General features: G+C 39.2%; 1 protein-coding gene across 2 annotated transcripts in view; it reads right to left on the bottom strand.

Moving 5' to 3' along the window:
- EXOC4 (exocyst complex component 4) overlaps window positions 1-13,866 on the bottom strand; it is an 805,456-nt gene that overhangs the window by 153,696 nt on the left and 637,894 nt on the right. For both annotated transcript variants that reach the window (XM_032275643.1, XM_032275644.1), the window contains exon 12: window positions 10,285-10,421. In XM_032275643.1, coding sequence (XP_032131534.1) covers window positions 10,285-10,421 — 137 coding nt within the window. The remainder of the gene's footprint in view (window positions 1-10,284; window positions 10,422-13,866) is intronic.

Below are 13,866 nucleotides of genomic sequence, written 5' to 3' on the forward strand. Positions count from 1 at the left end.
GTGCCAGATTTCAAAGGGAATGCTTCCAGTTTTTGCTCATTCAGTATGATATTGGCTGTTGGTTTGTCTATAAATAGCTTTCATTATTTTGAGATACATTCCGTCAATACCTAGTTTATTGAGGGTTTCTAGCATAAAGGGCTGTTGAATTTTGTCAAAGGCCTTCTCTGCATCAATTGAGATAATCATGTGGTTTTTGTCTTTAGTTCTGTTTACATTTATAGACTTGTATATGTTGAACCAGTCTCGCATCCCCAGGATGAAGCCTACTTGATGGTGATGGATAAGCTTTTTCACATGCTCTTGTAATTGGTTTGCCAGTATTTTATTGAAGATTTTTGCATCTATGTTCATCATGGATATTGGCCTAAAGTTTTCTTTTTTGTTGTTGAATCTCTGCTGGGTTTTGCTATCAGGATGATATTTATTTAATGTTTAGCAGAAATGAATATATATTAGAGTCAGGAGACAACATAGCTTCAAAAGACAGATCATAAGCTGGAGCTTGCAGAGAGTTTCCTGGGTGTATGCCCTTGGCTTTTCTGAGGTTCAAAGTTAAGTTAGGTTGGCAAAAGCTCCAAGGCCCGCTCAAGGAGAGTCTCATTCCTATAGGACCCTGGCCTCTGGCTACACAGGAAACTCGAAGAGCTTCAGAAGCCACCAGAGCCCCTAGTGTCTAGTCTTTGCTATTTAGCACAGTGGGGCCAGTGAGATGGTAAAACACCACTTTGATCATGTCATCCTCCTTATCAAAACCTATGACAGCACACTTTTACTTAATACAGGAAATTTTCAAAAATCCCCTCTCCTGCCCATTCTACCCAACCACACTGTCCATTCTAGCTGCTGTGATTTCTCAACCTTTCTCCCACACGCCATGGTCATCCATGCTGTCTCATTGCTTGCTCGTACTGATCAGCAGTCTGGTAGAAATTTCCTCATTCATTCAACAAGTACACCAAGGGTCAACAAGGTACCTAGCCTGGTGCCAGCTCTGATATCTGCCATCAGTGATTGAAAGTTTATCCTCTTCTCACTCGTTCTTCAGGTCCTAGCGTGAGCTCTAGTTCCTCTATGATGTGGTGAGAGGGGTTCCCTGAGGATGCTTCCGCCTCTCCTAGAAAGTAACATGCTTGTGTCTTCAGTCAACTGAATCTCTAACACTAGAGAAGAGGTTTTATTTGTATTCTCTGCCAGGCCCAGCACAAGGCAGGGAACCCCCTTATCCCCCACCTCTGAGGAAAAACATTGATTAATGAACTGAGGCTAAATTGGAACAGAAAGAAACTTCTGAAAACTGTGATTTCCAATATTTACATTATTATTTTGGGACACACGAGCTACTGGACAGGGGACAGTCAGGGGATGGAAGCACTCAGCTTGGAAGGTGGCGACTCATGGGCCAAGTGCCTGATTGCTAAGGCGGCACAGTACAGAATTCACAGCTGAGTTTCCCTTTAAGCCCTGAGGGGTGTGGATAATTAGGGAAAAGACTTCCAGCCCTCATTTCCCTTTTCAGGAAACCCCTCTATCCAAGGCATGTAACCTGAAATCATTGCCTGAGGCACAGGCTTTCTCTCCAGAGTGAGGTACTCCTAGCAAGGTGATATGTTTTTGACTTTTCCTCAGATCTCTAAGCTCCCAGGAGCTGCTCAGGTTCTCATGGGAAGCTTGGAAAACAAGCCAACCCTCAGCAGAGGGCATTGTGAGCTTCTAGATTTGATTATTTCTCTGAAGAGTATCTGCTGAGGATCACATGGGAGAAAATCAGGTTGCAATGTTTTCCTGCTCCCTTCCTCCTTCCCCAGTGTTATATCATTTTGGATCATTTGAATTGTATATGGCTTTCTATTTAAGTCAGTCATTTGCTGGCAGCAAAACTAGAACATTTCCTGTTTTTCCCTCACTGTAATCAGGATTTGGCCATCCAAATTAGGACTGCCCTAATTACTCCTCAGCAGGTGCCAATCTGGGGGAGGGCAATAAACGGGAAGAGAGGAAGTAAGGACACTTTGCATCTTCAGAGTCATACAATAAGAAAACACTTTCTCCAGAAGCCTGAATACGCTGATTAACCAGCAGGCAACAGCACCGTGAGGGCATGTGTTGTGCCTGAGTGTGCACTGTTGTATAACAACCATAAAGATGATTTTCTATTTATTCCCTTGCAAAGCCTCACAGAATGCTTTTCCCGATACTGAGAAAAATTTCACCTAGGTCTGTCATTCAGCAACCATGGTGGATCCCTCCTCAATAATCCCGTGATCTGACAGTGGGTACCAACAGGTGGACACCATTTCAGAGACTGTGTGGCTCAGAGAGATGCCAAAGCAGCGGAGTTTCTTAGGGGAAGGAATCAAAATGCTCTTGACGACTACAACATGACAAAACCCAAAAGCAATGGCCATGTTCCAGAAGTAGTAGTCCAAGGGAGATAGAATTTTGCTGTTTGGACAAAATGGTAAAATATAAATGACGGAGAAATAACTCAATTCCTATAGGACGAACAGACAGTGTGAGCAAAACTATCCGTGTTCCTGCCCAAAACCAATCACCCAGTTGCATATCCCTGCTCCCCCACTACCTCTCTGGCCAAAAACATCATTTCAGGGATTTTCCCCTTTCTACATCACCGAATCTCCCTTCTTCCCAAATCCTTTTCTTCAAATACAATTATGTGCTTATTTCTTCTATTTTAAAAAAACACATACAACAAAAATCCTTCCTGTGACCTCACTTCTCCAGCCACTATGGCATTTCTCTGTTCCCCTTTGCAGCAAAACTCAGTGTAAAGGTTTTGCCTATCTTTATAGTTCCTCTACTCCCACTTTCTTTTTTAAGGCCACTCCAGTCCAATTTTCATCCCTGCTACTCCACAGAAACAACTCTCGTGATGGTCACCAACGACCTCCACATTGCTACATTTATCACTCAATCCATGCTGAGTTCTAATGCTGGCGACACTACACTACACTCTCTAGATTTTCTTCCCACTTCACTGGCTGCTGCTTGTCTATGTCCTTTGCTGGTTTCTCCTCATCTTGCAAACTTCACAACGTCCATGGTCCTCTTCTCTGCCATGACTATACTCCTTCCTGTGAAGATTTCATCTAGTCCTATAGTTTTAAATCCCATTTAGCTATACTATTTATGTGACAATAGCTGGCAAATACCTATCTCCAGGCCAGACCTCTCTTGTTTTGATGCATATGTCCAACTCCCTCCTCCACGTGGCTAATAGACACTTCAAATTTAAGCCCTGATCTGCTTGCCCAGACCTGCAGCATCCTCCGTCACAATAGCTGGCAACTCTTATCTTTTCACTGCTCAAATAAAAAAAATCCTGAGTTATTTTTGACACCTTTCTTTCTCTCCCACCCTATCTTCAATCTGGCAGGAAATTCAGCTGGCTGCTCCTTCAAATACATTCAGAGTTCACCCAGTTCCCTCCATCTCTGCTGCTACCAACAGTGCAGTCTTCATTTCTCACCTGGATTACCACTTTAGCCTTTAGTTGGTCTTGCTGCTTCCATCCTTGTCTCCCTAAAGCCTATTTTCAATACTTAAAATTTAAAATATATGTAAGATCATGCTGCTCCTAGTCACAATCCTTTCAACAGCTTCCCATTTTACTTGGAGTAGAACTCAGCATCCCTAGAGTGGCCTACCAGGCCCTCCATGGTCTGCCCTCTGTTCCCTCTTGGCCATCCTCCAATACCCTCCTTCCTCTGGCTCTCTTTACTCCACCCATGCTGGTCTCCCTGCTGTTCCTTAAAAGTGTCCCGTAAAGTCCCACCTCCTGGCCTTTGCCCTATGCCAGCACACTCTTCCCAGATTGCTTGTCCAACTCTTTCAACTCCTTGGAGCCTTTCCTCTAAGCTCAACTCAACAGAGCCTCCCTGGCACCCTATTTAAAACTGCAAACTCCTCCCCCCACACTCTGAGTCTATCCACTTTTCTCCATTTATTTCCTCCACAGTACCTATTATCTTCTAAAATTCTTTATGTTTATGTATTCCATTCATTTATTGTCCATCTCTCCTCTCCCATCCATAACAGAACATAAACCTCATGAAAGCAGATATTTAATCTGTTTAGTTCACTATTACATCTACAAACTCGTGTACAAGCACTCAATGAACGTTTGTTGAATACATGGAATTCTAGAAACCAAGTGAATGAACTGTTTGAAGGATACAGTGATCTGTGTTTGTTAATGGTTATTACGATCAAAGAAATTCCTGAAAGGTTTAATCAATTTAGGTAAGGATCTTATAGTACCAAAATAATTCAAAGCATGGAATCACAGAACCACCGCTAATCATTTTGAAGGTATCCTGACAGACAGGAAAAAATGCCTGGGAGCAAATCCCAACTGTTCATAAAAGAAAAGGAACATAAATTACAGAAATGGGGTGAATTTGGAATTAAAGGCAAAATTCTGAACAGATAATTAAAAAGTAGTTCATGAATAATTAGAAAGTAGTCCTCACTAGGAGCTAGGTGGATCTCACAAAGGATAGGTCACGTGACTTTCCTTTCCTGACTTGGGGCAGTGGTAAATTTGGCTCTTGGTTGTCTTGACCTTGTTTCCAAGGATCATTTGAAAGCTGCCCAAGAAGAGAGCTCTTAAGGAATGGTTCAGTTAGGAGAAGTGGATTCTAAGAGTAAAGGGAAGGGATGATTCCTGAACAAAATATCTAGTATTGCCCATAATAGGCTTGTCCATGCTCATCTTGGGTGGACATGAGGAAGGGTTGGCTGCATTGAAAGAATCAGGCTGGGAAGACACCAGCAAGAAATCTGATAAAGTCTTTTATAGGACAGATGATGAAATACGTGGAATACTGTTATGGGAAGTGGTGAAGGCAATTATTGTCGTTACCATTATTATCACTGTCTAAATAACAGCAAATCATTTTTGGGGGAGCATATTATTTTGCTAAAAGCAGTTATAAAAGATTGACATTTTTTGAGCCAATCCTTTGAGAAAATAACTATTACTACCCTTTTCCAATGAGGAAATCAAGGCAGAGAGGCTGAGTAGCTTTTCAAGGTCATATAAGCAGTAGACAGAAAACCTGGCATTTAAACTTCAGCTGTAGGGCCTGTTATTGCACTAAAGCCCAGGTTCCTAGTTAGAAAAACATATAAATTCCTGAAGCAAGAAGTAATAAACAGATGTCAACCTAAAAAAAAGTGTCAGGAGGTATAGCTCCAAAATTCTCAATTTAGTCTTATGCTGCTGGACATTTTTTCAATGACATGCATTAAAAAAAAAAAAGATTGCTTATGTAATCAAGGAAGACATGAAACTTACAGAAATAGCCAAGATTTTTTGATGATGGAGTGAGGATTCAAAAATATCTCAATAGGCTGAAATGGGAGTTGAAAATAACATTAAATTTGCCCAGGCATGGTGGCTCACGCCTGTAATACCAACACTTCGGGAGGCCGAGGCAGGTGGATCACCTGAGATCAGGAGTTCAAGACCAGCGTGGCCAACATGGTGAAGCCCTGTCTCTACTAAAACTACAAAAATTAGCAGGACATGGTGGTGGGCACCTGTAATCCCACCTACTCGGGAGGCTGAGGCAGGAGAACTGCGTGAACCTGGGAGGCAGAGGCTGTGGTGTGCTGTGATCGTGCTACTGCACTTCAGCCTGGGCGACAGAGCAAGACTGTCTCAGAAACAAATAAACATACAATCATTAAATTTAATGGGTAAATGTGAGAGCCTGAATTTATGTTTTACAAAAATCATCACAAATACAGCATAGAAAAGATAATACTAATTTCAATCAGTATTTCTTCTTCTATAGCCAATCAGTGGCCAATTCTTATCAAGTTTGCCTCTTTAGTATCTCTTAATCTGTCCTCTCCATTTTCCTTGCCTGTTCTCTAATTCAAGCACTTAATGTCTCTCTCCCTTCTATTTCTATACTCTTGCTTTTCAAATCCACCTTATGCAAAACTCGGAAAACTTTCCCTACGGCACAGGTCTCCACGTGGCACTCCGTGCTTACACACCCTCAGCGGCTCCTCGCTACCTAATAGAAAAAGGGAAAGTTCCTTGAGTCTGACAGTCGTGATCCTCCAGTGTGACCCAGACCTTCCTTTCCACATCCCAGACATTTATCACTTGTTCTTGCTCTGGCTCCCTCCTTCCCTTCCACAAGCCTCTGTCTAAATCCTCCTCATTCTCCACCAAGCCTAATTCATATCCTTCACCAAGGCTTCCCTGTCCTTCTTTGTAATTTCTTCCTCCTGCAGCAAGGCATTTTTACCTATCTTGCCATATTTTCTGTCACGAGTTAATGCTACGGACATACACTTTCTATTTCTTTGTCCCATATTTCCCTTTCTATCCTTCACCAAGAATATGAGCACATGAAAGGTAGAATTCTGACCGATTAATTTCTTTATCCCCACACACCCACACAGCATCTTGGTAAATGCTCAGTAAATATCAGACAAACACAATGACAGGACACACTAAGTAGCACTGTGTCCAGCACTGGGTCCTAAACAAGGAAAGCGATGGTGCTGCTCAACACCCAGAGTGCATCTGGGCACTTGGGGAGGCCAAGGTGGGAGGATCACTTGAGGCCAGGAATTCAAATTCGAGACCAGCTTAGCCAACATTGCAAAACTCTATCTCTACTGAAAAAAAAAAAAAAAAAAAAAGAATAATAGTTGGGCATGGTGGCTTGTACTTGTAGTCCCAGCTACTCAGGAGGCCAAGGCAGGAGAATTGCTTGAACCTGGAGGCAAAGGCTGCAGTGAGTCAAGATTGCATCACTGTACTCCAGCTGTGGCAACAGACTCTGTCTCCAAAAAAATAAAAAATAAAAGAGTGCATCTGGAACACTGGGCATAGGCTGCAGCACTTCTTTTTAAGATGGACACTGCCAAGCTAATGGGTAATGGAGAAAGATGACTGGGATGGTTCGTAGACCAGGGCATCCCAGAAACTGGGAATCTTCGGTTTAAGGAGGAAAAACAAGACTAAATTGACCACGATAGCTATCTTCATATATTGGAAGGGCTTTCATAAAAGGATTGAACTGATTTGTTATCACTACGAAAAAAGAACTATGTCCAGCAGATAGGAAGTATCACTTCAAACTAAGAGAAAACTTTCAGATGAAAACATTCAGCAATGACCAGTCTGCTATGTAGATGCGGAGGCCTCCGGCCATTTGACATCTTGAGAGGCAGGAACATAAATCATTGGAAAAAAGATCACCCATGATGAATATAGTGCTGAGCTACGAGAACTTAAAACATGTCTTTCAAGACAACAATGTCAACAATACTATATAAATGGCCATCAGTGGGATTTACATTCTAGAGACAACTTGACCTTATCGTGGTCAGGTTACGCAACATCTCCACTATAATTACTATTTATCAACATTATTATTTGTGAGAAGTTATTGGGTGTTCATAATTAGACAATTTATTAGAAAAAGAGGGCATGCTCTACTTAAAAGAAAAAGCTTTACATTGAATGGAGGTTAAGTATAAATTTAAAATGTAATATTATTAAAGTGAAATTATTTAAAATTATTTAAAATTTAAAATTTAAAATTATTTAAAATTATTTAAATTTTAAACTTTTTAATATTTAAGTTTTATTTTTATTTTTTCAGTCAGAGTCTCACTCTGTCACACAGGCTGGTGTGCAATGGCACGATCTCAGCTCACTGCAACCTCCGCCTCCCAGGTTCAAGAGATTCTCCTGCCTCAGCCTCCTGAATAGCTAGGATTACAGGTGTGCACTACCACACCCAGCTAATTTTTGGTAGAGACAGGGTCTCACCATGTTGGTCAGGCTGGTCTCGAACTCCTGACCTCAGGTGATCCACCCGCCTCGGCTTCCCAAAGTGCGGGGATTACAGGCGTGAGCCACCGTACCTGGTCTAAGTTTTAATAGTTAAAATATTTTATTCAATTCTCTTTTGGTAGATGAGATGTTGGTACTACCATTTTGGGGCTTGGTTTTGTAAAATTGAAAATGCAACACTGTATGGTCCAGAAATTCTAATCTCAGGCAATTTACCCAGAATAGTGGTTTTTACAACTGTTATTGGTGTATCCCTTAAAATAATTGTGAAAAACTATATTCTCCTTCCCTGTTTGACATTTAACTTTTTTTTTAGCATGTGTTTAAATAGATGCAGAAAATACAAATTTTGGTATATCCTAAAGATTGACGCTGTTAAAAAAATCACCATTTTAAATGTATCCAATGGCCAGGGACAGAAAGGTAAATATTGCATGATTTCACTTATATGAGGAATCTAAAGAAGTTGAACTCATAGAAGTAGAGGATAGAACAGTGGTTGCCAGAGGTTGGGGGTGGGTGAGGTCGGGAGATGTTGCTGAAGCCACATAGTTTCAGTGAGGAGGAATGCCACTTTGAGACTGAATGAACATCATGGTGACTCTAATCGATAATCGTAATATATATTTCAAAATGCTGAGAGTAGATTTTAAATGTTTGCAGCACACACACAAAGACAGGTATGAGAAGTAATGGATATGTGAATCAGATTGATGTAATCATTTCATAAACGTATTCATATATCAGAACATCACATTGCACTCATAATACATATAATTATTATTTGTCAGTTAAAAATGTTAAAAAGGTATCCAATGGAATCCTGATGCCATAGGGATTTGATACTCTCAATTATATATTTAAAATACATATAAATGGGCTCTTCTTTAATAGCTGGATATTTTTCATTTTTCCTTTTTCTCTTTGAATTATCATTTCTATTTCATTTCCTCACTGAAATGTATCCTAATGAAATATATTTTTATGCTTAAAATTATTTTATTATTCCATAGTAGCTTCTTAAAAAAGACTATCTGTATAAATTAAAATCCAAAAACTTTAAATTTTCTGTAACCACAACACTAAATTTTAACTTTCTTTTGTTTGAATTACTATCACAATTATTATGTAGTTCACAACCAATTGACATAATTGGTAATTATATGTATGATTTTAACCTATATATAGTTTTTGATAAATAATTATTGAACCCAAAAGGTTATTGGGACTGTACCCAATGAGATGGTTGTTCTTTAATTTGTCCATGAAACTGTGGATAATTCTTGCTGCAGGAATGTGGAAGTTTAAACTTTAACCTAGGTTGTATTCCTCAGCCAAATTAATCTTCCCTAAACATGGCTTCCTTGCTCACTTATACTGATTCCCTATCTGCTATCCAACATCTACATTTTCAGATCTCTTTTTTTATGACCCCTTGTTAGTTGGCCTTAATCTTCCTATTCAACATTATCTCCTACTATATTCTCCTAGGAACTCTGTTCCAGTTAAACTTCCTCCTAATTGTCCCCTTTAAATAGTGGGCAACTGTCTTATTGCTCCCTCCATCTCTCCACCTCCATAAATTTCATCAGTCCAGCACATATCTCGCCTGTAAAATCATTCCTGACTACAACCTTTTCTCTTTCTTGTGTTTTGTTCCTTCTGCCTTCACAGTCTATATTGTACAAGTAGCACCTGATTGTGTAGTACACTTCACCTATCTATTCTTAATTATATATCACATATAATTTAGTATTTTATTATACATTCTTTCTTTCCCTAATTGTTTCATGTCTTGTCAACCAGACCATAATTTGTTCCTATTATTAGCTTTCTGAGAGAAGTGCTATGATCTTTTCCACAAGCCCAGAGAGATTTTTTTGAACGTAGGGAAAGAAATCAGAGGGATAGCTAATGGTTTTCAAGTTCATAACAATGGTTTTTCATTGCTACTGATGCTGAAAACAGGGATAATTGTCCTTTTGTGACAACAGGAATGCTACAGCTCAAACATCAGGAAGAATATATTTTTAAGAATTAAAAAGAAGTACTATTAAAGATTATGAAGCATTTCAAATTGCTCTACTTTAAGGATCTTTTTAATCACAAGATAGGCTAACCAAGATCTGGAATTTCCTTGAGGAACATGATCTTATCATTCTAGGTTTTCATGAACACCAAGGCTGACACATAATCTGAGCCACTCAACGGCAGTCCTAGCGGCCCTGTCCCTTCAGCACTTCCCTTCGCTCTGTTGGTCTGACTACACAAAGGTCTAGGAGACTATTTCTGCGATGCAATTCTCATCTCTTGACAAACTCGGAGATGATCCTTTTCTATAATGTTGGAAGTTAGGCTATTGAGGCAATTTCACCAATCAGAACCACCATCAGGCTCAAACATTACTTTGCCCTAGCTCCTAACAGAAGCTCTACCTGTAAGCTGCAGTGCAGGTGTCTTTGTACTCCTGGAGCTTCACGCACACCATGTTGAGGAATTGATCTGAATATGCACTCAAGTCATGCATCAGGTTCATGAGGTCTTGCACTGTCTTCTCCACAATGATTGTGCTCTGGAAATGAACAACAAAGAGAAGACATAGAAACTCATGAGATTTCTGCAGTCAAGTAATGTGTAGGACAAGGAAGGACAACTCCAAGTATGTCATAATTTAAGGTACCTGAGCTTTCCTGCAAGAATGTGACGTTTTGAAATATGAACTCAAAACAACAACCAAGTAAGTATCTTACACAAGCGCTGGTCGTCCCAAGACCTGAGCAAGTGTTTTCTCTGGAAGGACACAGAATAGGGATTTTCAAGTTCATATCATGAATTTCTTAACATTCACAAGATAACTTTGTGGCTTTTAAGACAGAAAATGCATATTCAGTCGGAGCCTGATTCATCACTCCAAGGCTTTTTGAGATTAGGGACCTATGACAGGCAGCACAAAGAAAAACCTTTCATGATTTATTTTAAAAGTTTCAAAACCATCAATCTATTCAGAATAATAACTAACATTTGTATTGTGTTTTACAGCTTGTAGAATGTTTTCACATCCACAGCATATGTTATCTCACTTAAGACTCAAATAATAATCGTGATAATCATGAACATTTACAGGGTTCTTACAAGTGCAAAGTACAATGCTAAGCACCTTGTATATTTTATTTCATTTAATCCTCTCAACACCCCTAACTATCAGGTGGCTCCTATAATCATCTCCAGTTTAAAGATGAGGAAACAAGCTTAGAAAGAGAAAGTAAACAAAGAAGGAGCTCTAGGCTTTGGTTTTCTAACTATACCATTCTGCCTCAGAGCCAGACCGGAGTTCTGCTGCCCGCAGTGCATTTTCCCATGAGATTACAGTGTTTCATACTGCTGTCACCACTATACATGCAGAGTCCAAACACACTCAGACATATTTTAAAACTGAATTAAAAAACTATCCAAAGGGGAAAATAAGCCCATCTTAAAGCTAGATGCTGACAGCACTACGCAGCAAATCAGTTTATATCTGAAAAGAGGGATATTCAACAAATTCTAAATCTTTGATTAAGAAAAGATTGAGTTGTTTAAACCATTAGGTCATGCCTCTTTCAAAATAAACATTAATATTAATCACATGGGGTAAATATTAATCACATGCTTAGCAGCTTGGAATCCTTTGGTCAATAACTGGTTTGTTGATTTTGTATTTATATAAAATTACATAGGCTATGGTAAGCTTAGCCATAAGAGTAAGCTTAAAAACATACTTTTCCAGTCTGACAGTGAACTATGAAGGAATCAAAGGCATTTTTATTATGTTTAAATACAGATTATGGGGTACAGGGTTTTGGCTAATTATTTTTCTAAAAATCAAAAGAATAAACAAAGGTATATAGCTCTTCTCAACACAATGGGGGATTGGCTTGAATTATGAGTTGCATTTGCACGCGTGTTCAAGAAGATTTGGTGGTAGAAGTTTCTTGTCATCTTTCGCCTTCCCTTCATTTTTCCCACCCCCAATACAATCATCAGAAGGTGAAAAGGAAGGAGCAGTTTTATTCTGTAAGCAACCCTCATAGGAAGCCAAATTACAGTCTCTATAGAATCCCCACAAGTTCAACTTCCTTTTCTGTATTGATTTTAAGATTAAAGCACTGCAGCTTCACCCTGATCCATAATCCCATTCCTCTGTATTTGTGTGTGAGTGACAGGAATTGATTCTGCCTGGCTACCCGTCCCTACGCTAAGAAGAATTTAAAATCCTCATCCTGATTCAGAACACAAGATATTCTACAACATGTGGGCAGCAATTAATAAAGGAGAGTGGAGTTCAGTTATCCTAACAAAGTCTGTTTAAAATCTAAAACATTGCAGGGAAGACGAGCATGAGGAGATTCCTCTGATTATGGGGAGAAAGGGCCTGGTTCTATTTCCAATTATGCTGTTGATAACCATCTCTGGGGTAGGTTTGGGTGCCCCTTCCTTTCTTATGACTCAGTTTAGTTCTCTAATAACCAAGGATAATTGGAATGCTCCTTTACTTTGTTGGCCCCAATGACTCATGTACTCAGTTTGCGTACTGCTGCTCTCACACTGGGCGAATGCTGTGTAACTGCTCTCAAGTCACCTCAGGTGTATTTCGTCTTCCTGAATAGATTATCAGCCTCTCCAGAGGGATCAGCATTCCTCTTTTCGTCCATCTTCCATCCTTCCCTTCCCCCAGTTGTTTATAATCTCTCAGCATTTTCAGGACAACTACTAATAAAAGAAACTATATTAGTAACGATAATACAACAAATCTCTCAATGTCTTATGTGTGAGGGATGTTAGACACAGGCACCTTTGCATTTTGAAATCTCCTTGGGTGGTTTGGGTTTGGCTTGTATTTATTGCAGTGCTTTCGGCTGACTAGAATTGTGCCGATAGCATTTGGAGGGGAAGGGATGACTGCAAACACCTCTGCATATCCACCGGAGGTCAAGGTTTTGGGGATGAACAGGAAGTACCGGCAGGGAACGATCAGAATGCCATTGTTTAATTATAATGGTTGTGCTCAACACAGAGCCTCTGTGATGCTATATGATTACATACAATTTTCCAGCTATTTGGTTGGTTTACCTTGTCATGGTAGCACTCTGGATAATCAATCACTACATTCTCTTCAAGAAAAATGACACTGTATTTGGCCAAATGATGGGTATTTTTACAGGGAAAAAAGTTTCCATTTTTTCAAGAATTTATAACAATTTCCAAATCAGTGGCTCTGACAGATAAATGTTGAAAACATCAAAATTTTAACAAGGTCAACCCTGTTTTTATTTATTTGAGCTCTTTAGCAATGCAAATGATTTACTGACACATTATTAATTTTGGGATTTGCTAATGTTGACTATAATGACTTTATAATAAGCAAAACCCTGATTTTCTTCATTATAATTTCTATTAAACAAATCATAAATGATTGATATTTGCTTAGAAACAACTCAATTCACATTTCTTGCAATGTATTACCAGGTAATAAAGTTTGTGCATGTCATGAAAAATGAAAAAAGAAAAAAAAATCCCAGGACAGTTGATGTAATAATAGTAATAATAAAACTGCTGTGGAAAATAAACACCTAAAGTTTCTTACAGGGACACGATGGTAATTTAAAGTATACAGTGGGTGTATATGAACCAGTTGTTTGGTTCTGTACTTAAAAAAATTAATCAGTGAATAAATAAAGATGATTGTGCCTTTGAGAACTAGTCTACTATTTGCCAGCATGGGGCTCTGCCTCATGACATTAATAATTCTGTTACAGAAAATCAGCTCTCACTCCAGATAATTTGGAAAATACTGACTTAAAGAAAACTGAAGTAGTGTTTTTACTGGAGGACTTTAGAAACCTTAATATATTAGAGTCATCATTAGTCTTAAGAGGCCAATGCGGTATTCAGTCTTCCCCAAACTATCAAAGTAATGAAACTATTTTTCATAGCCCATCTTGTCACATCTACTGGAACAATGCTTCATGGTTTGGGAA

This window comes from Sapajus apella, unplaced genomic scaffold (genome assembly GCF_009761245.1).
Source record: "Sapajus apella isolate SASKATOON/1434 unplaced genomic scaffold, GSC_monkey_1.0 scaffold7, whole genome shotgun sequence".
NCBI lineage: Eukaryota > Metazoa > Chordata > Mammalia > Primates > Cebidae > Sapajus > Sapajus apella.